This window comes from Pollicipes pollicipes, unplaced genomic scaffold (assembly GCF_011947565.3).
Source record: "Pollicipes pollicipes isolate AB1234 unplaced genomic scaffold, Ppol_2.1 Scaffold_7231;HRSCAF=8579_pilon_pilon_pilon, whole genome shotgun sequence".
NCBI lineage: Eukaryota > Metazoa > Arthropoda > Thecostraca > Pollicipedomorpha > Pollicipedidae > Pollicipes > Pollicipes pollicipes.
Window position 1 is genome coordinate 29,595,186 of NW_023597034.1, and position 25,000 is coordinate 29,620,185.

At 62.2% G+C, this 25,000-nt stretch overlaps 1 protein-coding gene across 1 annotated transcript in view; it reads right to left on the reverse strand.

Annotated features, from left to right (window-relative positions):
• Window positions 1–749: 749 nt before the first annotated feature.
• The window catches only part of LOC119109966 (Ca(2+)/calmodulin-responsive adenylate cyclase), a 44,419-nt gene continuing 20,168 nt past the window's right edge, over window positions 750–25,000 (reverse strand). Inside the window, exons 7-24 of the mRNA XM_037233712.1 lie at window positions 22,427–22,585; window positions 19,618–19,762; window positions 17,588–17,779; window positions 13,968–14,153; window positions 13,283–13,464; window positions 12,972–13,068; window positions 11,872–12,128; window positions 11,107–11,227; window positions 9,666–9,785; window positions 7,274–7,420; window positions 6,749–6,965; window positions 5,972–6,096; window positions 5,296–5,467; window positions 4,828–4,880; window positions 4,513–4,653; window positions 2,956–3,810; window positions 1,180–1,239; window positions 750–800 (exon numbers count right to left, since the gene is read on the reverse strand). Of these exons, the coding sequence (XP_037089607.1) occupies window positions 750–800; window positions 1,180–1,239; window positions 2,956–3,810; window positions 4,513–4,653; window positions 4,828–4,880; window positions 5,296–5,467; window positions 5,972–6,096; window positions 6,749–6,965; window positions 7,274–7,420; window positions 9,666–9,785; window positions 11,107–11,227; window positions 11,872–12,128; window positions 12,972–13,068; window positions 13,283–13,464; window positions 13,968–14,153; window positions 17,588–17,779; window positions 19,618–19,762; window positions 22,427–22,585 (3,280 nt within the window). The remainder of the gene's footprint in view (window positions 801–1,179; window positions 1,240–2,955; window positions 3,811–4,512; window positions 4,654–4,827; window positions 4,881–5,295; window positions 5,468–5,971; window positions 6,097–6,748; window positions 6,966–7,273; window positions 7,421–9,665; window positions 9,786–11,106; window positions 11,228–11,871; window positions 12,129–12,971; window positions 13,069–13,282; window positions 13,465–13,967; window positions 14,154–17,587; window positions 17,780–19,617; window positions 19,763–22,426; window positions 22,586–25,000) is intronic.

A 25,000-nucleotide genomic window follows, 5' to 3' on the forward strand; every position in this document is an offset into this window, starting at 1 on the left:
AGGACTCTCAAAGCGAACGCGCGTCGTCGGCTGGGCGCGTGTCTGCAATCTCGCGATTGGTCACCAATGCTTTCGAGACGTCGCTCCAGACGTACAAGCGCGAGATTTTCGTCGCCTTCCATTCAGCATCGCTACACAAAAAGGAGAGCTGCCAAAAATATCCTGCGCGTCACCACAACCCCTCTTAAAAGTCGAACATGATTGTGCCATTGGCTGATTTCCGACGCCTCTTCCATCGGTGCAATCACTCCTGCCTGTTCATGTTCAGAGCAAAATACAAACGAAACAATAATACTTATCTATTTCTGTGTCGGGATAGATGAGATCGGTGACTAATGACCGCATAAAAGTCCAGCATCTATCAGCAGCATCATCACACCATCCATTAGTTGCATCATCAGCCGTGCGATCATGTTTTCTTTCGCTCCTCAGGCGAGCCCCTTCAGCGGGTTTGTCCTGTCGCGCGCTCCGTCGGCAGATCTGACACCAGCGATCCGCTGATGCCACCGGGCTCCTCCGGCGGCGCAGACCGATCTTTGAACAACGGCTCCCTCTGGCGACATCGACCGGGCTTTGGCCGATGACGCATGTCCAATCGCCCACGGCGTGGCGGTGCTAACTTACACTTCCGACCGAGACCTGAAACTCGAACGATCACTTTTTGACGCTCCCTTTTCCGGCGCATCTGCGACACATCGTCGTGTCGTCTGGGACGGCACAGTCTTCCTCGGCTGCTTTGCTACAATGTGTCACGGCACGACGTGTAGATGCGTAACCGGAATTTTGACCTGCGCCGGGTCCTGGGCCCGGACGGCGCGGCTGAGGGGCGAGTCAAGGTCAGCAGTTCGGAGGAAGATCTCGAACAGTTTAGGCACATCGTGGGCAGGACGGGCTGGTGTCGTCAGGGAGCCACGAGGACCACTTGGTGACGCGGCGAGCACCACAGGTGGCTGGATATTTGTTGGGAGCGTGCCTACGGTTACCTCTGAGTTGTAGAGCTGCAACTCGTATATTCTACTAAAAATGAGCTTCTTATTACAGGAATCGTGCCATCTCGAGCGAAGCGTTCTCATGAACTTCACGAGCCAAATGACACGTGTTTTAAGGGATAAGCCACGCAGGGGGAACTCCGCGTCGTCCTGCAGTCTTGCGGGTTCCCCCGTCCGCCGCGCGTCTCACCTGTCGCTCGGACTCGGCCATGAGCAGCTTCTCCTCCTCCTCAAAGAGCTCCATCTGGATCTGGTCGTGCAGCCCGGCCGGCGGCGAGGCGTCGGCGGCCTCGGCAGCGGGCGCCGCCGCCTCCGGTCGCGGCGGCGGCGGCGCCGGCGCCGCCACCTCCGCCGCCGCGCCCTCGCCCGGCCCCGGCAGCACCGCCGGCCTGGCGGACACACGGCGGCCGGTTAGCTGCGCCGGCCGTGCGGTCCTCCAGCGGCACGAGCCCGCCCGCTCGCGGTCCGGCTGATTGCCGGCCGGGGTGGCTTTATCGCGCCGCTTCCGGCGTCTGACGACAGTTCGGAGCGGCCAGTCACGAGAACGCCGCGTCCCGGAGAGGCGGGGTGAATTCCGAAGGGTGTCGGTCAGACCAGACGGCAGGGCACGACGGGGGCGGGACCACGCCCTCCGCCAGCCGTAATGGCGGTATTTCCTCGCGGACGAGCAGCCAGAGTGATATTGGTGCAGACAGTCAGAGAAGATACTAAATACCAAGACAGGGTAGTTGTGCCATTTCATTCGCGCGGGACTTGGCCAGATTCCAGGCAAGGTCGGAATCGACGCTGAAATTGAACGCTTTGATGGAGTCAGGATGAAATGAACTAGTTTCAATGAGTAAAAATATAAATTTAGTCACACACATTCATCAAAAACAATCACGAATAGCCAACAACACGACAGTGAATATCTTAAGTGACGCGTCATTTTAATGATCGTGAAATGCATTTTGCAGATAGTTATCGATATTCCTAAACTAACGAACACTCTGCAAAAATGCACCAATTTCAACATCAATCAGATTATGCCACACCATGTCACAAAATAAATCAACTCCTTTGGAAATGAGTAAGCCTGTGAGCTTCGCGTTTACTCGCGATGGGATTACGCTAAGAATTTACAGTGCCGTTTAGAATATAAAAACGGCATTCGCGTTAAAACTCCATGTGCTGTACGGTCAGGGACGGGGTGACTCGATCAAACGGAGTGAAGGCACAAATCCAGATTATACGGCCGTTGAACGAAACCGCGCCAAAATGCTCACGGGCGGAGAAACCAACGACAGGCATATCAGCTCCAGTGCGATCCCTTCAGAAGCCTGCTCCACCGGCGTCCACGACATCAGCACATCTCGAGGGCTCCGACCTACAGCCAGTCAGCTGCGTGCGGTGAGTCCACACTGGGCCATCCCCGGCCGGCCCTCGAGCGGGGCGCGGTCGATGCGGCACGCGCCCCACAGCGGGCGGAGGTCCGGCGCCGCGTCCGGCCGCGCTAGCCGAGGCGCCCGGCTGAGTCGGCACTCGGGCCGGCCGGCCGGCATTCGTCAGCGTCGACCGGCAGCACGCTCACGAGCTCGCGTGCCGGCGACGGAGCCGAGGCAGCACGCGTCGCAGCCCGAGACAGAGCGGGAAGGCGCGGGGCGGCGCAGCGGGCCGGTGGTTAGTGGGCTGAGCGCGGCGGCATGCCATGCGTCGCAAGATGCTCACGGCAGCGGCACTCCCTCGTCCCGACGTGTGTTAGCGGCCTGTGCGGCCCGGTTAGACAGGAAAGCGGCGCTGCCGGCGTCGAAGGCGTCCGAGGTCGGTCCCAGGTCAGCCGGGCGGCCGGTTACCTGTGGCTGGGGGCGCGCCGCGCGCGCTGCGGGATGCGGCTGGGCGGAACTCGGAGCAGCAGCCGTGAGCCGGCGCCGCCGTCGCCGCCGGCCAGCGAGGCCAGCAGCGCCTCCTGCTGGCGCCGGGCGGCCGCCTGCAGCGCCTCCAGCGGCGCCTTCGTGTACGTGTCGGTGTTACAGCGGCCCTGCGTGGACGCCTCGCCACCGGTTGCCTGGTTAGCACGCGCCTTCACCGGGGATTTACGGGGACTGGGCAGGACCGGGCCGGGGCTGGCGCCGTCGGTCGGCGAGCGGGCCGCAGCCGGCGCCTCTGCCGGCCGCTCCGCGAGGCTGACGTGTCCGTACCTGCCGCTGGGCGTCGCTCGGGAGCCGACGAAGCGGGGCAGGTGGGACTTCTTGGCGGCACGCGCCGCTGGCCGAGACGGCGCGGCCGCCGCCGACGGGCCGGCGCCGCTGTCCGAGACGGCACGCGCCGCCTCCAGAGGCAACGGTCCGCCGCGCGCCACCAGCCGGCCCATTTCGGCACCCTCGTTGCGCGACAGCGAGCGCTTCTTGCAGGGCGGCTCGCCGTCGGAGCTGCGCGCGCTGTCCGGCAGCTCGTCGGGCACGTCACCCTCACTGTCAGTCCGCGCCGCGTCGCCGCCGCCCTCGGCCGGCCGCGGCGCCTCGTCCGCCGGCTCGTCCTCGGGGTCGTCCAGCCGGCCGAGCTCGGCCAGGCCCGGCGGCGGCTCGTCGCCGCCCGGCAGACTCAGCATGCGCAGTTGCTCGGTGAATGAGGGCACGCGCGGCGGCGGCGGCGACGGCGACTCGGCGTCCGTCCGCGAGAAGTCAGTGCGCGAGTAGCTCTCGTCCGACGATGAGACGGACGGCGAGCGGTTGAGCGAGCTGAGCTCGTCGGCCGACGAGGCGATGCGCGCCGCGTACAGCTCGGCGCTGGCCGGCGGCTGCAGACTCTCCTCGCTGCGCGGCCGCTGCAGCCGCAGGTGGCTGCGCACGGCCGCCTCCTCCGAGTGGCGCAGCAGCGGCGCCTGCCATCACCAGCGGCGAGGAGCGCGGCGGGCCGGCCATGGCCAGGGGCGAGCCGTGCGGCGGCACCGCCATCACCAGCGGGCAGCTGCGCGGCGGCGCCACCATGGCCAGCGGCGGACCGTGCGGAGGCACAGCCGGAGGCGCCTCCTCCCGCTCCGGCACCCTGCCGCACACGGCACACACTCAGCATCTCACCACCGGCAGGTGACACAGCGGCTCGCTCGGGCAGCCGGGCTGCAGCGACACCACCAGGCCACAACACTGGGCCCAGCCGACAGCACGCAGCACACATCAGACTTATGATGGTCGTTCACAATCTCCCTTCGCCGGCCTCCCGGGCAGCAACCTTCATGCTAATTCGGTAATGGGGGCAACGGAACCCTGCTACTCCGCTGAGATAATCTGAGGGGCGCGTTTAAGGGAACATACAGCCATCCCTTCCGTTTGGATATAATATAACGGTCCAAAATATTTCCGATGTTGCTAAAAGCTTCCTCCTACTCTGCTCTTTCGCTGCCTTAAATTCAACAAAACCCACAATATAGCCCTTTCGGCAAGCTGGTGCGAAAACACGCCTGCATTAAGCTGATGAAATCCGAGAGCGCCAACAAAACCACACCGGCGCCAGTTCTCCGACTGACACCACACCACGCAAAGCGCACCGTGCCGACACACTTCTTCACGACGCCGACCAGCCGTGGGCACCCGGCCGCCGGCACCCGGCCCGTCCCTCCAGCCCACCTCTGTCGGGCCCAGGGCGGCGCGTAGACGCTGCGCTCGGGCAGCCGGTGCAGGTCATCGGGCTGGCGGGGCGGCATGAAGACGCGGGGCGGCGTGAGGCGCGGCGCCGCCTCCTCCGAGCCGTGGCGCTGCCGCAGCGGCCGCAGCGGCACCTGCTCCGGCGCCGGGCTGAGCCGGCCCAGCGGCGCCGCCGGCCGCGCCAGCACCGGCCGCACCAGCGCCAGCGGCGTGGCCACGCCGCCGTACAGCGGCGAGACGGCCGCCGCCGCGCCGCCCAGCTGCGCCGCCACTGCCGGGCGCGCGGGCGGGCCGTCAGCGGGGGCGCGCTCGGGCAGAGTCGTCACCGGGGCATCACTCAGCCGGGAGTCGTCACTGACGCGTCCATACGGACGGCAGCCGTCGGGTGACCGAGGGAGCGGCTACCACAGGTGACACCATCCAAATAGCATACAGCGCTTGGGGACAGACGGGAGCGTATGCAGACACCAAACTGCGCTTCCTCTTCATGACAAGTGGAGGAAGCACAATTTACTTTAACGAAACGCAAAACCATCGTTTACAAACGTCACTCAGACATAAAGCGTGTCTGAATCCTCGAAGGACGAGGATCCCGACGGTCGAGCGGCGCTCACCGCCGCACGCCTCTCACCGGGCGTCTGTTCCCACCACGGGCCCAACCGCGCTGCACGGAAGCGGCCTCTCACCCATGGCGCGGTTCTGCGGCTGACTGAGCTCGTCGATCCGCATGGTGGTCAGCTGTTTACGGTCGGTGAGGAAGTACGTGGTCATCTGGCCCTTGCCCTTGACGCGCACTTTGCCGCGACACTGGAACTCGTACGGGCCGCGGCTCAGGATCTGGTACAGCTCCTCCGTCACCTGTCGGCAGGGGCAGACGGCCGGCGGTCGGTGGACGCGGCGGGGCGAAGGCGCCGGCTGCGAGGAGCCGGACTCACTGAGGAGAACCGGCCGAGCGTCAGGACGCCGGCAGCGACCGGTGAACTGTGATCAATTCCTGCCGTACAGACGACGCTTGGTGGGAAAGCCGTTGACGGCCACCATGTCACTGAAGAGTCTAACCGGTACGAGGTCGAGGTGTGTAGCACCGTCTGACCTGAATGACTGACCAGACGGGAAGTCTGACCCGAAGGTGGCCACTGCAGACTGGTCTGAAAGGGGTTGGGCAGGCTGATGTGGTCTGCACTTGACCTGGATGTGGCTGGGCGGACTGGCGGATTTGACCTGGATGTGATTGGGCAGACTCTGGATGTGGTCAGGCACACTGGTGGACCTGACACGGATGTGGTTGGGCAGACTGGCGGATTTGACCTGGATGTGGTTGGGCAGACTCTGGATGTGGTCAGGCCGACCGGTGCCTCTGACCTGGATGTGGTTGGGCAGGCCGGTCGAGTCCATGCGGCTGGCCACGTTGACGGTGTTGCCCCAGATGTCGTACTGGGGTTTCCGAGCGCCGATTACGCCGGCCACCACCGGGCCGATGTTCATGCCTGGAGCGCAGGCAGAGCTCAGAGGGCGCCGCCGTCGCGCCGCCCGCCGTCGGGGCGCGCAGGCGAAACGTGACGGGGGACATTGACAAGTTCACAGGGGTTGCGAACTTTAAAATCACCAACGAGGCGTCCTGCTTTGCCATGTTGATAGCGTAATGAGGATGATGAGGTCGAAGCCTCACTGAAGAGCTGACGCAGCCGCTGCGCGGCAGGCGATCTCGGCAGATCGGCCGACCCATACACCAGCAGCACTACCGGGCACCAACCGAACAAACTTACATCACGAACACCACACAAGACGCGGCGAAACACTGGCAAAACCTCGATTGGTTACTGAACCCAGGAAAACGCCGTCAGTGCGATAGAGGCGAAGGACTGGTCAACCATCTCCACACTGACTCAATCTGTCAGCGTTCTGCCGCCCACTGAAGCGCACGATGTGGAACCCGACGGTCGTTCCAGCTCGCGTCCAAATAAGTCCGCCACCTCGAATCGCCGTGCAAGCGCCGGCTTACATCCGTTTACGCCGCGCCGCTGACGTCCCGTCGTGAAAACCACCATGCTGGGGATCTTTAAGACATCCACCAAGTCCATCACCCCGCTCCCGTCACCCCTCCGCGGCGTTTTACACCACCACGGAGGCCGACCGCACCTATCCTCAGCATGAAGTTGTTGTACGAGTTCTCGTTGATGCTGTGCAGCCGCTCGCGGAAGGCGAAGGCGAGCTCTGCCAGCACCGACATGTAGTAGAGGGCGCTGGCGTCGTCGTCCAGGATCCTCTGGTCGGGGATCAGACCCACGGCCGCCATGTACGTCGAGCCGATCGTCTTGATCTTGTCGACCGTCCGGAACCGGTCCTCGTCCAGCAGCTGGCGGCGTATGTCACGTGACGGTCGTGCCCAGTGACCGCCGCGACAGCTCGTCAGACGGCGGGGGTTGCTGCGCCACGGCGACAACGAAGCCAGCCCGGCCCTTATCGCTGACCAAAGCTGGCGCGTGATGCCGAGGGCGGAGTCAGGCACGACACAGCAGGTGTTAACTGCTGTCGCGGGACAAGAAAACGGAGTCATAGTGCAGCAGCTACGAACGGTAGGTGTAGGATACCACGAATGCCGCCCAAGGCGGTTCACACATTATATTTTCACAACATGAACACTTCTAACCTACGACGCCGCACCTCGTCGAAGTCGGCGATGATCTCGTTGAGCAGCCGGAGGCACTCGACGCCCTGGTTATTGCCGTCCAGCTCCGAGTAGAACTCGTGGAAGTTGGTGATGGAGCCGAACATGACGCCGATGCGCGCGTAGCTCTGGTGGTACAGCTCCTGAGGATGGGCCGACTGAGCGCCAGTGCCGCGCGGGCCGCGTTAGTCGGACACCGACACCGGCCACGACAGCACGGATTCATGCGGGTCAGTCACGTCACGTGCCGAGGGAGGGGGACTTTAACATTAGACCTCTTAAAGAGTGCGTGTGTGACAGGCCCAGACCCAGGCAACAGTGTTGGAGGTTTCCACCATGTCTGAAGATGAGGATGGTGGTCTGATTGGTCAGCATGAATTGTGAGCGTCCATTTCAAGCATGAACCTCCTTCGCCCAAGTGTCATGCAGTCGGAAACAACAGCGCTCCCTGCGTCAATAATCCAGCGCCACCTCTCTCCCGGCCAGGTCCCACAGGGAATCCGCCGATCGTGTGGTGAGCCTGTCTGACCCGGCCTCTGCCTCGGGCCTCGGCCGCCTACGCCAGCGTATCGGCCCTGTCTCGTTCGTCCGCACTTTCTGATTGGGAGTGCGACGAACCGCGAAATTCGGACGCTCTAACGCACGGCCGGACGCGCCGGCTACGGGAGTGATGGCCCGTCAGGACGGCACCAGGCGGGCGGCGGCCTTTAGATCGACGCGCGGGGCTGAGGTGAGCGGCAGCGGCTGGTGGGCAGCGCGGCTGGTGGGCAGCGCGGCTGGTGGGCAACGCGGCTAGTGGGCAGCGCGGCCAGCGGGCAGCGGCTGATGGGCAACGCGGCTAGTGGGCAGCGGCTGGTGGGCAGCGGCTGGCGGGCAACGCGGCTAGTGGGCAGCGCGGCTGGTGGGCAGCGTGGCTGTTGGGCAGCGGCTGATGGGCAACGCGGCTAGTGGGCAGCGCGGCTGGTGGGCAGCGCGGCTAGTGGGCAGCGCGGCTGATGGGCAGCGCGGCTGTTGGGCAGCGCGGCTGGTGGGCAGCGCGGCTGTTGGGTAGAGCGGCGGGTGGACTGCACGTTCGACGGAGCCCCAACAAATGCCCACTTGCATACCTCACCGGGCAGACAGTTATGCATGTAGTTTACGTACACGTGAACCGGTTTCAATAAATTTAACGGGTCATTAAATTTTAAATGGTTAACTGAACTCCAGAGACAAACTTAGGCAAGACACTTTGGGGACGTCTCTGTGTCCTGCACATTTGAAATCTGCCGTTAAGGATAAAAAACAGAACGTTTTACAGATCTGCATGCCAGCAATATATATATATATATATATATATATATATATATATATATATATATATATATATATATATATATATATATATATATATATATATAGATCGGGTCACCGAGTTGAGTGGGCGCAATTGGCATTACTGAAGAGCGAACAAGCGACTGTGCGGTATCTCCTGCAATATACGGCGGGCGCATTGCCGACGCCCGTTACGCGTCAGACCAGCTCCGGAAAAACAAGGGAACAATGCTCTGACGGCTCTATCTCGCACGGCGTAAGAAGTCGAGCGCTCCAGCTATGTAAAAATGCCAAGTGGTATGCATGGATAGGGAAAGCTTGCCTACATATTTATGCTCCAATTACCTGTCTCTTGCAGTTGGGAAATACCTACGACACAGAGTTTTGCCTCTTGATAAGCGCTCTAGGAAAACACGCGTGAGGGGTTACACAAATATCAGTTGGTTAATAGCGTTAGTAGCCAGAGAGCATGGCCAAGCAGCGAGTCCCATGCCGGCGATGTGCTTGATTTCACACGGCCGTTGGTTTCCGTAAAGGAGAATTCCCATAACGGGGCCATCCAACATTTTTCTTTCTCAGATTGTACTGCATGCAAAGGCCTCAAAACCTTATGGCTTATCCAAGTTGTCCTTATTAGCTTTCGAAGCTACGTTTTACACGGCGTTAGGTAAGCTTAAGTGCATTTAGCGGAGCATTTGAGTGTGTTTCTAAAACGAATTTGTTGGTTATGAAACCTAAATAAAATGAGATTTAGTTTTCGTGTTCCACAGAGCCGAAAAAGTGTACCATAAATATCTTACAAAAAAAAACGATTTCACGGAAACAATATCCAAGAGATCGGGTTTTTGGAATTGCCTCTGCTAAGTCCCATGCGGTTGAATTTCCCTAGCTGTAAGCAGAGCACAAAAAACGGAAAAAGTACACAAAAAAACATCAGACACCACCGGGCCGAAGCCCAGATCACCAAAACCAATTGACACACCACGCAAAATTTCGTTGCCGCTGGTCGCTTAGAAGGGCCCATCCACTATCACTGCAAAAGCCCTTACAATCTTCACCATCGCTGACTGCCCTCACCATATTGTTCCTGAACTGGTTGTCGAGGAAGTGGGTGGCGACGTGGGCCGGCAGCAGATTGAAGAGGATCCGCTTGTTGGAGTGCTGCAGCGCCTCCATGTCCTGCTTCTCCTCGATCGCCTGCGGGTAACGTCACACTATGACGTCACCTCCCGTCGAGACGGAGCCGGGCCGCGCACGCCGACACGGACCAGCTCCGGCGGTCCGGAGGCCGTCTGTTCCGCTGAATAGGCTGAATCTCAATCGCCCACCGGGCGCCTGCAGCCCACACCCGCTCTAAGGCGTTATGGGGGAGAGCGGACGGGCCGGCGGCGGCCGCCCGGCGCTCGCGCCGGACACCGGGCCCGCCGGCTCGAGCGCGACTCAGGACCCCACTGGTGCGCGCCGGTCGGACGCCGCTGGCCCCGGCACGGCCGGCGCCGGCGGCGGTTCTGAGGCGGCCGCGCCACTCTCGTCTCGCGCCCGCTCATTAGCATCACAGTGTGGACAAATCGGGCGAATCGATCAGAACAAATCAGCCCACCCAGCGGACGAGGCCGGCGCTGAATGAAAATGGGTTCGGCCAGATGTGGAGGAGAGTTGGCCGGGCGGTTTAGCGGGCAGTCGTAGTTTTCATCGAACGGCGAAGACAGGTTGGATGGTCGGGTCGGACTACTTCCGGTCGAGCCACTGTTAAATAGAACTGAACAGTGGGATGGCCAGGTCAGGTCGCGACTGGGGTTGAGTCGCACGCTTCTTAGGGCTGAATTAAGCCGTAGCAAAGACCCGTCCAAAAACCGCACACTTGGATCGTCCCGCTGCACACAATTTGGACGGGCCGTTCGTGGAGAACTCAGCTAGACAGCCGCAAAGTGGACAGTTGAAGAGCATCAACAGAAATATCCAGAATCACTCAAAACACGTCTAGATCTGGAGTTGTTGACCGTCTAGACAGGCCTCTAGGCTGGATACAGCCGCTCAGCGGCCGCGATGCTCGCTCGACGTCACCCAGAGTCGGCACGGGACAAGCCTGATGTATACCGGGCCCGCAGGCGGCGGACACCCACCTGACACTGCCAGAGGAAGTCGAGCCGGGCCGCCCACTCCATCTGACACTGCCCGAGCCCGCAGGCGGCGGACACCCACCTGACACTGCCAGAGGAAGTCCAGCCGGGCCGCCCACTCCATCTGACACTGCCCGAGCCCGCAGGCGGCGGACACCCACCTGACACTGCCAGAGGAAGTCGAGCCGGGCCGTCCACTCCATCTGACACTGCCCGAGCCCGCAGGCGGCGGACACCCACCTGACACTGCCAGAGGAAGTCGAGCCGGGCCGCCCACTCCATCTGACACTGCCCGAGCCCGCAGGCGGCGGACACCCACCTGACACTGCCAGAGGAAGTCGAGCCGGGCCGTCCACCCCATCTGACACTGCCCGAGCCCTCAGGCGGCGGACACCCACCTGACACTGCCAGAGGAAGTCGAGCCGGGCCGTCCACTCCATCTGGCGGCCGTGGATCACGACGGCCAGCAGGAACAACACAATCTGGACCACGCTGAGCAGCTGCAGCGGTACCGGCCACCTGACACACAGGTCACAGGTCACCACATACAGCCGCCGTCTCACAGAAGGGTCACAGAGGTCACTGGCGGGCACCGCACTGAGCAGCCGCCGAGGACGCCTCAAAACTGCCTCACCACACGCCACAAAGAGCACATGCATATGCGTGGTCGACGCCAGTCTGCAATCCAAACAATGACTCCACATCCATCGCCGCGATCACAACGGGCGGGCGTCCCAGATCAGCGGTTAGCTTTGAAACACTCTACATTCTTCCGATGCAACGTTCTCCGGGCAGATCCCGGCCAATCCAAACAAGCAGGCCCGGACAGTGGCTGCCAGCTTGCATCAGCATGGCGCCGGCATGTGCAGCCTTTCGTCCGTCCAACACATTCGCCAGCGGGCACTGTTGTGACGCGGCGACACGAACCCGAGCCTCACAATGGAAAGGTTCGATGTTCGATTTCTGACCGGCCACTTGGCGAGACGCAACGTCACTATGAGGCCGCGTTTCGCGCGACGCTAATGACCAAACCCATTAAACGACGTCATAAACAGACTAACGGTGACAGACGTGATTGGCCGGCCAGGTCGCCCCTCTCCGCTGGCCGGCTCACCCCAGCGGCGGCGGGGCCGGGCAGCGCCGCCGGTCGCGCGGTCCCTCACCCCATGCGGCGGTCGTAGCAGAGGAAGAGCGGCGCGTGGCTCAGGTAGATGTACATGACGTAGACGACCGTCATGGCGAACAGCACGAGCGTCTTGACGAGGATGGGCAGGCGCAGGAACACGGTGACGGCCAGATAGCTGAGGACGCAGCTGAGCACGACGTACTGCGGCAGCGGACAGGCGCGGTGCGTCACGTCCGCCACCGCCCACAGCTCCGGCGACGAGCACGCGTCCAGCGACTCCGTCAGGCACGTGAACTGCCGGGCACGGGCGAACAGAGCGTCACCAGAGGTCAGCGCAGACACGGCTGCACCGCCCGCCCGCAGGCTCCGATATCGGCGCAGGGCAGCGGAAGCGGCGGCGGACAGCGGACAGCGGACACACGGGCACACAGCCGGGCAGTCGAACGGCGGGCGGCGGACTGCGGACAGCGGACACACGGGCACACAGCCGGGCAGCCGAGCGGCGGGCGGCGGAGAGCGGACAGCGGACACACGGGCACACAGCCGGGCAGTCGAACGGCGGGCGGCGGGCTGTGCACAGCGGACACACGGGCACACAGCCGGGCAGTCGAACGGCGGGCGGCGGACTGTGGACAGCGGCCACACGGGCACACGCCGGGCAGCCGAGCGGCGGGCGGCGGACTGTGGACAGCGGCCACACGGGCACACCGCCGGGCAGCCGAGCGGCGGGCTGCGGAGAGCGGACAGCGGACAGCGGCCACACGGACACACAGCCGGGCAGCCGAACGCAGACTGCGGAGAGCGGCGTACAGGGCCACGCACCCACAAGTTGGACGCGTACTTGAACCGGGAGACCGCATCGCACGACGCCGTGTATTGCCGGGGCCGAACGGAGGCGACGTTTTACACCGTTGAACAAAAGATACACCGAACAAAGCACACACCAAACAGCAAGCAATTCAGCTCGATTTGCGGGACAAGCTTAAGCGGATATGTCAGCCAAAGCGGCCAATCCCGAGCCGTGTACGAAGAGACCGACGAGACGACCATAAAAGCCGTCACACGAACGAATAATGAGACCCCTGCGGGCGAAGCCGGGCCGACTGCCGGGTCACGGGGGTCGTGGCCGGGACGTACCACATTGACCTGCGCCACAGCGTAGATGAGCACCACGGAGAAGACGGTGACGGCGAGGCGGAGCAGAAAGCTGCGGCTGAGATCCCACACGATGACCCTGAGGGCGGACGGCAGCCGTCAGAGCAGCACAGGGCTCACGCAACACCTCGCCCGAGCTCAGCACGGCCCCCGGTAGCGTGTGTTCGCCGTCAGCAGAACGGCACGTCCCACAGCCGCCGCGGGGCACTGGCTGCACACCGTCAGCAGGGCGCCGACGCGCCGCTGCCGAGCGCGGCCGTCGGGACCGGGCTCCGGAGAGGCCGCCGTCTCACCTGAGGCGGACGGCCAGCAGCAACATGAGCACGACGGCGATCCAGACGAAGGCGGTGAGGAAGAGCAGCAGCAAGATGAGCGTGCGCGGCAGCACCACCGCCTGCACGCCGCCCAGGAACATCAGCAGCAGCAGCGACATGGCCAGCGAGGCGCTGAAGCCTACGTCTTGCTCATAGTTGTACTGCCGGCGGAGACGGGAGCGGACCACTGTCAGATCACGGGCTGCCCACAGAGGGGCGGGGCGGGGGGGGGAGGGGGCATGCCGGACGGGACGTCCGGCCAGTGGTCTGATACATCGTGGCGGTTCAGATTCGGCCGGCCGGCGGCACTGTACGTTCCATTCCCCACGGTGTGCCGTCCACGCCAACCAAAGTTTCCGACAAGCCCACCCAGTCTCACATACGGCTTCCACTACGTCTCTCATACCCCATACCCCGACCACCCGCTCCTGCCTCCGATCTGACCGTCACCGTTACCTCTCACAACGCTCCACCGCCACTCCGATCCCAACTACCCTCATACCCCATACCCCGACCACCCGCTCCTGCCTCCGATCTGACTGTTACCGTCACCTCTCACAACGCTCCACTGCCACTCCGGTCCCAACTGTCCTGCCTTTCAACATCGCCACCGACGCCACTGTGACCACCGACCCTCCACCAATCTCCGCTCCGCCCGCCGCACCTGCTGCTCCTTATCCTTATTGCGGAAGCAGAGGCTGACCACGTTCACGTGGTTGGACTTCTCGCGGTCGACACTGCGTGCGTCGATCGCCTGCGCCAGGTACTTGTTGACCCGGTTGGTGGGCTGGTGCGGCAGCGACGAGTGCCGCTTCTGGAACGGCCTCCGGAACCGCTCCGCCATCTTGTGCTGCGGCGGGACGGACGGCGGGTCAGGCAGGGGTCACCGGTCACCCGACCGCACACGGCGGGTCAGACCAGAGGGCGGCCACCGGCCAACGAACCACATGAGGTGGGTTCGACGAGAGGTCATCGCACATTGGTCACCGGTCACCACACCCGGCGGGTCAGACGAGAGGTCATCGCCCACTGGTCACTGGTCATCGGTCACCGGTTACCATACCTGGCGGGTCAGACGAGAGGTCATCGCCCACTAGTCATGGGCCATCGGTCATCGCACACTGTTCATCGGTCATCGGTCATCGGCCACCCGTCATCAATCATCGGTCACCGGTCACAACACCCAGCGGGTCAGAAGAGAGGTCATCACACACTGGGCATCCGTCATCGGTCATCGCGCACTGTTCAACGGCCATCGCACACTGGTCATCCGTCATCGCACACTGGTCACAAGCCGTCGCACACTGGTCATCCGCCGTCGGGCATCGGTCATCGGTCATCAGCCACAGGTCACCACACCTGGCTGATCAGATTGGTGTAAGACGGGCAACCGCCGCCTACGCTTCAGCCGGGGGACGGTTGCTGCTGCTGCGGCTCTTCGGCCTAGGTTCAGCTCTTTGAACCCCGCCCTGCGTGGGGTGTCGCGGAACGAGGCAAAAGACACCGCCACCGTGGGTCTGAGCAGCCTTCAGCGAAGTCGTTCATGAATCGAGCTTCGGCGTGGCAAAGGATATACGTAACGTTAATCGTTGTCTGAAGAAAAGTACTTCAGTTGCCGCAAAATAATAGCCAAGCGACTCCATCCAAACCCGATACCGTCATAATCCCGCGACCGGCTAAGCGGAAAGTGTGACAGACTGTATGCTTGGTTTCGCACTAGTGGAATCGATTTCAGATTTTGGCTCGCGAGGCATGTGGTTGGCACCAATTCCGACTGTGAGGAATTCAGTACAACTTTCTGTCCATTTCAATCCCAACAGACAAAGCTGACTCCGTTGGCATGAGTCTACCAAACGAACCGGCCCATGGAATACTTTAAAGCCGGCGTAGAACATATATTTGCTTTCTAAGGGAGCAGTACATCTTCAACTCAACGTGTACGACACAGAAGGCCCTGAAGTATAACGATTAATACTTTCATTTCCATTTGAATAATTTATCGGTGATCGCAACAACCCATATTCCATTAGATCGGAAATTTATAATGTAGTGTCATGTGATATATGATTTATAATGTTAATATATCAATTATAGTGTTATGTTGGGAATAATCATGATTGCGTATCTACGTCTCACTCACTACCAGTCATTTCGAGAGGGGACGCCTCTTTAAAATGTCATATGCAAGATGCGGTGGTGGCGTGGCAGGGATCGAACCCAAGGCCGGCGGGTCCAGAGCAGGTCCGAGCACCCTAAACATTATACCACCGCCGTCCCCGTCCGATAAGATCGACTCAAAGTCGACTAAAATTCGGTCGACTCCGGAGAAGACTCCCACTCCGCCCCAAGTCAAACCTATGTCCAGAGCACGGAGCTCAGGACACAGGTTACGGAGATACTCTCTTACACTGCGGGTTCGACCGTTCAAAACCGCGTGCTTCCGGGTGAACGGGTAGCATTTTGCTTTTTATCGGCATATGATACCTTTATTTATTAATATCTTTAATATATCTTTATCTAATTAAAAATGCCTGCTCCGCCCGTCCAGCGGGCAGGGACTTCGGAGCAATCACTTTCCGTTTCGTATCGTAAACGTTATGACATCATCGCCCGCACGAGCTCGCCCCCCGGCTCGGTGCCAGCTGGTCCTTCCATAACGGTCGGGTCACATAGCGCGCACCAACTGCCTCTCGCACCCAGCGCCAATGAATCACATGTATAGCATCGTCTCTAGGCCCCGCTGACTGGACAGCAGCCAGTGCAGACATTCGAAATACTTGTACGGCTGCTTTCGGGACACGCCCATTCTTGTTTCCACGGACACCATCTGACCTCAAGGTCATCACTGACGACACAGGTCAGCACACGCGATCGACGTCGGTGTTGGCAAGCGCCAGAGCCGACCAGCGACGCCTGCGAGAGCGCCGCCCAGGCGCCTGCACTGCGGCAGTGTCGGGCCGCCCTGCCCGAGCAGCTGGACAGTGTCCCAACCCCAGCGTCAGCCGGTCGACAGCGACGGAGCTCGCTGGCCGAGCAGTGGACCAGCTCCTCCCCGGCAGGTGAGGGTGGTGGCTGTACGGCGGGGCCGCGCCGCCGCCGGGGTCCGGTCGGCCGGCCGCCGAGCCTCACGTGCTCCGCCGCCGCCGCCGCCGCCGTCCGTATGTTTATGCAGCGCTTCGGCCCGGCCAGGCCGGCGGCCGCCCGTCCGCCAGCCCAGAATGGCGGCATTAGCCGTTTGGCAGCCGCTGGCGGCGCGCCAGCGATGCCCCTCCCCCCTGTCCCCGGGGGCATTAGTGGCCCACGTCGTCGCGTCGTCCCGCTCCCTCGCCGCAGGCGCCGACGTTAGCGTCAGTGGAGCCGCCTTAAAACGCCGCCCTTGAGTGACACGACCCACCTGTGGGGGGCCGGCCGGGGAGGCGGGACCCATGCGGCCCAGTGACGCCCCGCACAACCGCACGGGGCGAGGTCATGGCTGCTCCGGGGCCATGGCCGCCCAGGGCCATGGGCGCCTCAGGGCCATGGCCGCCCCAGGGTCACGGCCGACCCGAGCCCGCCTCACAGACACGCAAACACACCGGGCGTTCGCGCTGTCTCGAACTGGGCGATGACACCTGGGTGATGATGCCGACACCTGGGCGCACGATGGTGAAATAAAGACGCGAGGGCGTTTGCGGTGCCGACACTCGGCTGGCCGGCCGCTAGAGCCAACGGAGTATAACAGTCGTTGGGAGAATGGCCTAATGGTGAGCCAGTAGATGCCTTATGGTTCGGGGTTTTGACACGTATCTGTTTGCAGACGCAAAATTATCGTCATCGATCGCTCGGCGTAGTGTGCGGGAATAGCCCTCGTTCATAGATCGCGCCCTTCCTGGATGTCGTTTGGTTCTGAAAGCGACCTGACTAAGACCCTGTGCTACCACGGAGACTGGAGTGATCCCGCGTAAACAGTTAGCTAACATTAACATATTACTAACCACACATCCCACTTCACCTCGTCACTGTGATTGCTCCACTATCTGATCTTACCCCAGAGTTGGCAGCCTTTCCGGGGGCTGATCTAACCCGCTGTATATATGACCTAATCATAACACACCGATTGCACCATACACAGCCTCTGACGCTAGCTTTATTTCTGGCGCCCAGTCGCGTATTTCCGTGGATCTGGCAACAAAAACGGCAGTTCCAATCAAGCGTATGCACACGGGCATCAGTCTGGCAACCTTAACATTCAAAAGCTCCAAACCTTATTTGGAATGAGAGATGAATACTGCGACCGGCACTCACCTTTTTGAGCACGCTGTTCTGTTTACTGGCATCGGTCGGCGGCATCGTCATGTTTGAAAACGGCACTTCCACCGAGTACTTGATGGAGTGCAGCAGCTGCACCACCACGTTCGAGACGTTCTTGAAGGAGAGCTTGCGCCGCTGCGTGGAGCCGATGGCGGAGCGCACCTGTAGCGTGTTGAACAGCAACGTCTGGAAGGTTTGGCTGGTCAGCGGTCACCACGGACACGGAGCACAGCTGACGAGGACGGGGCGGGGGCGGGGGCGGGGGCGGGAGCGGGGGCGGGGGTGGGGGTGGGGGGCCTCCGCTCGCCGGCCTGAGCGTGTCCTGGGGCCGCAGCGGTCAGGCGCGGCCCACAGTGAGGGGCACCTGCGGCTGGCCGCGGCTGCTCGGGGAAGGCTGGTGCATCGACGCCCCCAGGTGAGTCAGGCCGCGGGCCCGCCGCCGGCCCCGGCGCCGCTCTCAGGTTACGCCGGCCGACCTCCGGGTTCAGGCGGGCCCGCGGCCCGGTGCCGGCGGCCGCGACCGGCTCGGCGGGCCGCCGGCAGCGAGCGGGCCGTGACAGGTGTGACGTCACAACGCCAGGCGCGTTCGGCGTGCAGGCCGGAGCGCCGGAGGTGCGCCGCGGCATCTGAGCCCCGGGAACACGTGTCTGTGCCAGGCTGACCGGCTGACTGACCAGGCCAGACTGACCGGCTGGGCCGATCTGACGAAGCCAAGCTGACAGCGGGTACACAAACGCAGGGCATTCCGCCGCGCCCACGTGCCACAGTCAGGCCACGGCGCCACAGCTGACATAGCCCGGCTCACAACCGCACACGGCCCCACTCCGACCACGCAACACGGCTCACAGCCACACTACGGCTCCACTCCGACCACACAACACGGCTCACAGCCACGTCACGGCACCACTCCGACCACGCAACACGGCTCACAGCCACGCCACGGCCCCACTCCGACCACGCAACACGGCTCACAGCCACGTCACGGCACCACTCCGACCACGCAACACGGCTCACAGCCACGCCACGGCCCCACTCCGACCACGCAACACGGCTCACAGCCACGCAACGGCCCCACTCCGGCCACACAATACGGCTAACAGCCACACCACGGGCCCACTCCGACCACACAACGCGGCTAACAGCCACACCACGGCCCCACTCCGGCCACACAACACGGCTCACAGCCATGCCACGGCCCCACTCCGGCCACACAACACGGCTCACAGCCATACCTCGACAGCACTCCGGCCATACAACATGACTCACAGCCACGCCACGGCCCCACTCCGGCCACACAACACGGCTCACAGTCACGCCACGGCCTCACTCCGGCCACACAACACGCCTCACAGCCACGCCACGGCCCCACTCCGGCCACACAACACGGCTCACAGCCACGCCACGGCCTCACTTCAGCCACACAACACGGTTCACAGCCACGCCACGGCCCTACTCCGGCCACACAACACGGCTCACAGCCATACCTCGACAGCACTCCGGCCACACAACACGGCTAACAGTCACACCACGGGCTCACTCCGACCACACAGCACGGCTCACAGCCACATCACGGCCCCACTCCGGCCACACGACACGGCTCACAGCCACACCACGGCCCCACTCCGACCACACAACACGGCTCAGAGCCATACCCCGACAGCACTCCGGCCATATAACATGACTCACAGTCACACCGCGGCCCCACTCCGACGAAACAACACCACACGATCAACATGCAGCGCTACGTGTGATCACACCGCCCGTGACCGAATTATAGATATAGGCGCGCTCGTCATGTACCAGGGCGACCCCACCGCGTCACACTCAACCGAGCCGCGTCCATTGGCGGCCGGCCAGCGTTGTACGTGCTTCCAATAAGCGCACGACACATGACACCAGCCCATGGCGCACCGGCGTCCGTCTTCCAGTCGGCGCCGGCCGCTACACTCGCCGGCCCGGGGCTGCCCGGCTGAGCGCGGGACTCACTGCCCCGCCCCGCCAACGTCCGCCGGCACCGCACCCACCTTCCGCCGGCGCGGCGGCGGCACGATGAAGAAGGAGCGCGCGCCGGCGTCGCGCAGGTACTGGTTGCGCAGGTGTCCGTCGGCCGGCTCCACCTGGTACTCGTCGTGCAGCGCGTCCAGCGTCGCCTGCGTGATGTGCACCCGCCTGCCGGCAGGGCGGAGTGTCTGGTCAGAGCGGCCCGGTCCCGTGCCAGCCGAGCGGCAGGCCGCACTCGACGGCCCGCTTCGTCGGCACACGTCGGGCCTTCCGCCACTGGCGGCGTTGCGCGCCCGACACCCGGCCTACTGAACGTGCGCTACCCAAAGCGTTTGTCCCACTGACGGCATAATGTTCTAAGTGTCTGCTCTAGTGACGGCACGATATCCCAGACACTCGCCCTACTGACGGCACGATATTCCAGACGTCTGCCCTCGTGACAGAACGATATCCCAGACGCTCGCCCTACTAACGGCACGATATTCCGGACGCCTGCCCTAGTGACGGCAATATATCCCAGACACTCGCCCTACTGACGGCACGGTATTCCAGACGTCTATCCTAGTGACGGCACGACATCCCAGACACTAACCCTACTGATGGCACGATATCCCAGACACTCGCCCTACTGACGGCACAATATTCCAGACGTCTGCCCTCGTGACAGCACAATATCCCAGACGACTGAGTAGCGACGTTCTAGACGCCTGCCCTACTGACGGCACGACATACCGGAGTTTGCCCCACTGGCGACACAACGTTCCGATAATCTGAGCCTTTGTCCTGCTAGCGGTGCTACATTCCAGGTCTCTGTTCGACTGGCGGCGGCTGATGGCGAGTGCATACGGTCTCGTCTGCGCCAGCGTACGGCAGCCTCCTGGCCCTGACCACGACCGCCCGCACATGCATCGCGACAATCCCGTCCACACAGCAGCCCTTCAAGTCGCATGTCCTCCATCACGTCTCAACCGGCCACGCTGTCCGACGGGTCAAAGCAGACACGTGAAAGCCCGGCACGGCACGGTGGTCACGCGCGCCACCCGCACGAGTTACGGGGCTGCAGCCGCGATTAGGGCGCGTGCCGGCCGGCGGGCACGGGCAGGGTTCTGGGTTCGGACGGCCCGTCAGCTGGCCAGCGCACCAGGTCCGCGGCCGACAGCACACGGCCTCCGGGAAACTCCCAGCCGTCGGGACCAGCCAACGACGGACGCAGATTGTTGGCCTACAGTGAGAGCCGTTAGTTGCGAGTGAGCAGCTCGTGCATGAGTGAGCTGTTCGTGCATAGACGGTGCGAGGCGAACAGAGCATCGCATCTTCCCCCACATTTTGGCGTGAGATGAAACTGGACCAACCCGGTTCAAAGCTTTTTTGCCATCCACCCGTCTCGAACAAATACTAAACTCGCTAGGTAGAGGCCCTTGCCATCTACCTGTCTTGAACAAAGACTTAACTTCCTGGGTGGAAGCCCTTGCCATCCACCTGTCTTGAACAAAGACTAAACTTGCTAGGTAGAAGCCCATCAGAAACGGGCACAACACGTGCGGAGGATGTTTGTGCCGCAAGTTTCGTCGCAGCACCAATTCGCTCGACGCCCGTCAGTTCGCCATCCAACAGTTATGGATCCAGCACAAAATAAACTTCCCCGACTGCATTCAGAGCTTTACGACATCTCCAAATGACTTTCCTAAAGAGACGTCACTTTGCTACTTTGCTGATAAAAACTCTCCGGAGCCCAAACACTGTTCCAGACGCCGTTTGGACTGCGCGGCCAAGCCTCGTCGTCAATTTCAATCAGCATCGAGCACAGATGGTGGCCACCAGTTATAAAGAGCGAGAGGGCGACAGAGCGAGAGAGAAAGAAAGAGAGATAGGAAAGAGAGAGAGAGAGAGAGAGAGAGAGAGAGAGAGAGAGAGAGAGAGAGAGAGAGAGAGAGAGAGAGAGAGAGAGAGAGAGAGAGAGAGAGAGCCGAGAGCCGAGAGCCGAGAGCCGAGAGCCGAGAGCCGAGAGCCGAGAGCCGAGAGCCGAGAGCCGAGAGCCGAGAGCCGAGAGCCGAGAGCCGAGAGCCGAGAGCCGAGAGCCGAGAGCCGAGAGCCGAGAGCCGAGAGCCGAGAGCCGAGAGCCGAGAGCCGAGAGCGAGAGCGAGAGCGAGAGCGAGAGAGAGAGAGAGAGAGAGAGAGAGAGAGAGAGAGAGAGAGAGAGAGAGAGAGAGAGAGAGAGAGAGAGAGAGAGAGAGAGAGAGAGAGAGAGAGAGAGAGAGAGAGAGAGAGAGAGAGAGAGAGAGAGAGAAACACGGCCGCGAGCGACACTATACTGGTGCAGCCCGCAGCGCCCCACACAGCACTGTCTGTCCGTCTCGGAGCCTTGGCATCCACAGCCTCGCCTTGTCCTCTAGGCAACGCCACTGAAGCTCAGCTGTAGCCCGCAGTGCGTACGCGAAGACGCATCTCTTTCTCCTCTCAGCAAAAAGCCGTAATAATCGCCGGGACCACTTGCCAAGCCGGAGTTGGCAGGCGGCACGCCCGGCGGCGAACGGTTGCCGCTCTCTTCAAACGGCGCCGCCTCTTGATGTAGAAGCGAGCGGCGGTCGCTCCGGCCCGCCCAGGCGCCGCCCGGGAGGCAGCGCTAACACAATGCCCCAAACTTCCGGTGGCAACGGAGCTGCCCCAGCCCACAGACGCGGACGCAGTCGCCGTGACTCAAATCCAGACAGGGCTTGACGCCCCGGCCGAGCTGCAGCGGTGCACGGGAGCACCAGCACCGCCCGCCCGACTGACTCCGCGTTTAGTGCAAACTGGCAAACGTCTCCTGAAACAAGGCGCCGCCGTACATACCCGGGCTCGCCTCCGGCCTCCATGTTGTTGGCCAGCGTGACATCGTTGGACCAGACGTCGTACTGCCACTTGCGCAGGCCGAGGACGCCACAGAGCACGCGGCCCGAGTGGATGCCGACCCGCATGTTCAGCTGCACGTCCGTGGCGTCCACCACCGACCTGCCGGGCAAGGTACAGCCTGTCACCAGATATCTGGCAGGGACATCTGGGGTGGTCATCAGATCTGGCGGAGACGTCTGGGGTGGTCACCAGATCTGGCGGAGACGTCTGGGGTGGTCATCAGATCTGGCGGAGACATCTAGGGTAGTCAACAGATCTGGCGGAGACGTCCAGAGTGGTCTAAAGAGCTGGCGGAGATGTATGGGTGATCACCAGATCTGGCTGAGATGTCTGAGGTGATCATAAGACCTGGCCAAGATGTCTGGGGTGGCCGTGAAATTTGACAGAGACGTTTGAAATGGTCAACAACAGCCTGTCTACCGGAGACTTCCGAGGAAATCTGAAGATCTGGCGGAAACACTTGAGGCAGTCACCAGACCTGACAACAACATTTCGGGTCGGCAGGATTAATAGAGACATCAAGGCGGTTATCAGACCTGACATGGCATGTATCAAGGGAATGAACACACATATAAGGGGCTTGGAGAACCTCCGAGCGCGTCAAAAGTGGTCACAATTCTGACGGAAACCTCCGAGATGGTGACCAGATCAGTCAGAGGCATCTGAGGCCAGCGAACTGACGGCAACGTCAGATGTGGTTAGAAGACGTACCGAAGAAATTATCAATGGTAGGGAGGCATCACAGATTTGCACGGCCCCTTGTAGACTACGTTATCGTTTGATGCCCACGAAATGTGCCAAATAAACCTGTGCAAAAAATCAAACAAATAAGCATGCATGTTTTACATAGCCCCAGCAAGTTTAATCTAACATATCCCACTGATGCTGATTTGTATCTTCAGTAATGCTCACTGAAGAACTCGCGCGCCCTGGTACGGGAACCAACATTTGGCCTCTAATCCAGCGTAAACATTTCAAGCCCCAGCGCGGGCTGAAAAGCAACACTTAAAACGTGCTCATAGCACCGACAGGAAGCGGCTCTTTGAACGACTGATAGTTCCAATGGTGAGCCACCCTCAACACAACCCTCCACTAAAAGATACCCGCAATCCCGCAGGTGAACACTGATAAGCGACAGCTCAGCGGTGACCGGCGGACAGTGAACGCCGACAGCTGAACCCCGGTCCGCGTCCGGCGATCAGCGCCCCTGGAGTCACCGCAGCAGTGACCGATGAGCCGCGGGCAGTGATGGATCGGCGCCAGTAAAGAGCGCCCCGGCAACCGAGCATCCGCACGCAATAAACACCGACCGCGCAGAGCGTCGTAAATTACAGCCGCGCTCGTCGCGAGGTGCGGTGAAGAGTGAGCGACGACCAAGTCCAGGGAGCGCGAGCGCCCTGCGGGGGGCGCCGAACGCGGCCAGCCGCGGGCGGAGCGCGGTGACGCGCGAGTCGCGGACCCGGCGCGGCGCCGCGTGCCCCGCGAGTGCCGCCGCCGGCGGTGTCGGGTGTGCACCGAGCGGCTGCCGCACCGCGTGTTGATTCGGGGCTCTGTTTTCATTGGGCCGGCCGGCCGGCGGCCGGTCGGCGGCGGCGGCGGCGATCCTGCACAGCCGGTGCCTGAGTCACCGGCCACGTCGTCGCACCAGACGGCAGCCCGCGCCCGCCGCTGACGCCGTCCGGCTCGGCAACACGGGCGAGGCCGCCCCCAGCGCGGCGCCGCGCGAACACCGGGCCGCCTGACGGCGCGCGAGCTTCGGGACCGACGCCGCGTGCACGCCGAGGCAGCTCAGCAGTCGGGCACACTGCATTTTACGACGGTGACAACATAAACATTCGGCGCTTCATCAGTCCTGAGATGGGCGTTTCTCGCTTGATCAGCTCTGGCTGGGGGCGGCGGTCGGCCCACCGCAGCGTCTGAACGGTCACGCCAGCCAGCGACCCGCCGAGCTCGACATTGGTCACCGCACACCCCCACCCCCTCTGCTCGCCCGCCGGCGGCCCATCCCGCACCAGCCGGAGCGAGGCCGCGCCTCGATGACTGGGTGCGCGTCCCCGCCGCTCGCCCGCCGGCGGCCCACCCCAAACTAGAGCGAGCCGCGCCTCGACGACAGGGTGCGGGCCCCGCCGCTCGTCCGCCGGCAGGCTCCTCCGGCATCAACCGGAGCGAGCCACGCCTCCACGACTGGGTGCGAGTCCCCGCCGCTCGCCCGCCGGCGGCTCCTCTCGCACCAGCCGGAGCGAGCCGCGCCTCGACGACTGGGTGCGAGTCCCCGCCGCCCGCCTGCTCTGCGCCGGAGGACGTCGAGTACCATCCGGCCGGCTGAGAGCCACTCACAAAAGCACGCAATACTGTCGGATCCTCGGGGGTCCGCGACACTCGATCGTCTAGATCATGCTCCAACGATAGGAGAGCAGCTATCGACCCGCTTTTTCCCCACGGGCAATGCGTACCAGTCGCGCCACGCTCATGGGGATCACTCCACGAAATAAATGAGGTGATCACCTGCCGTGT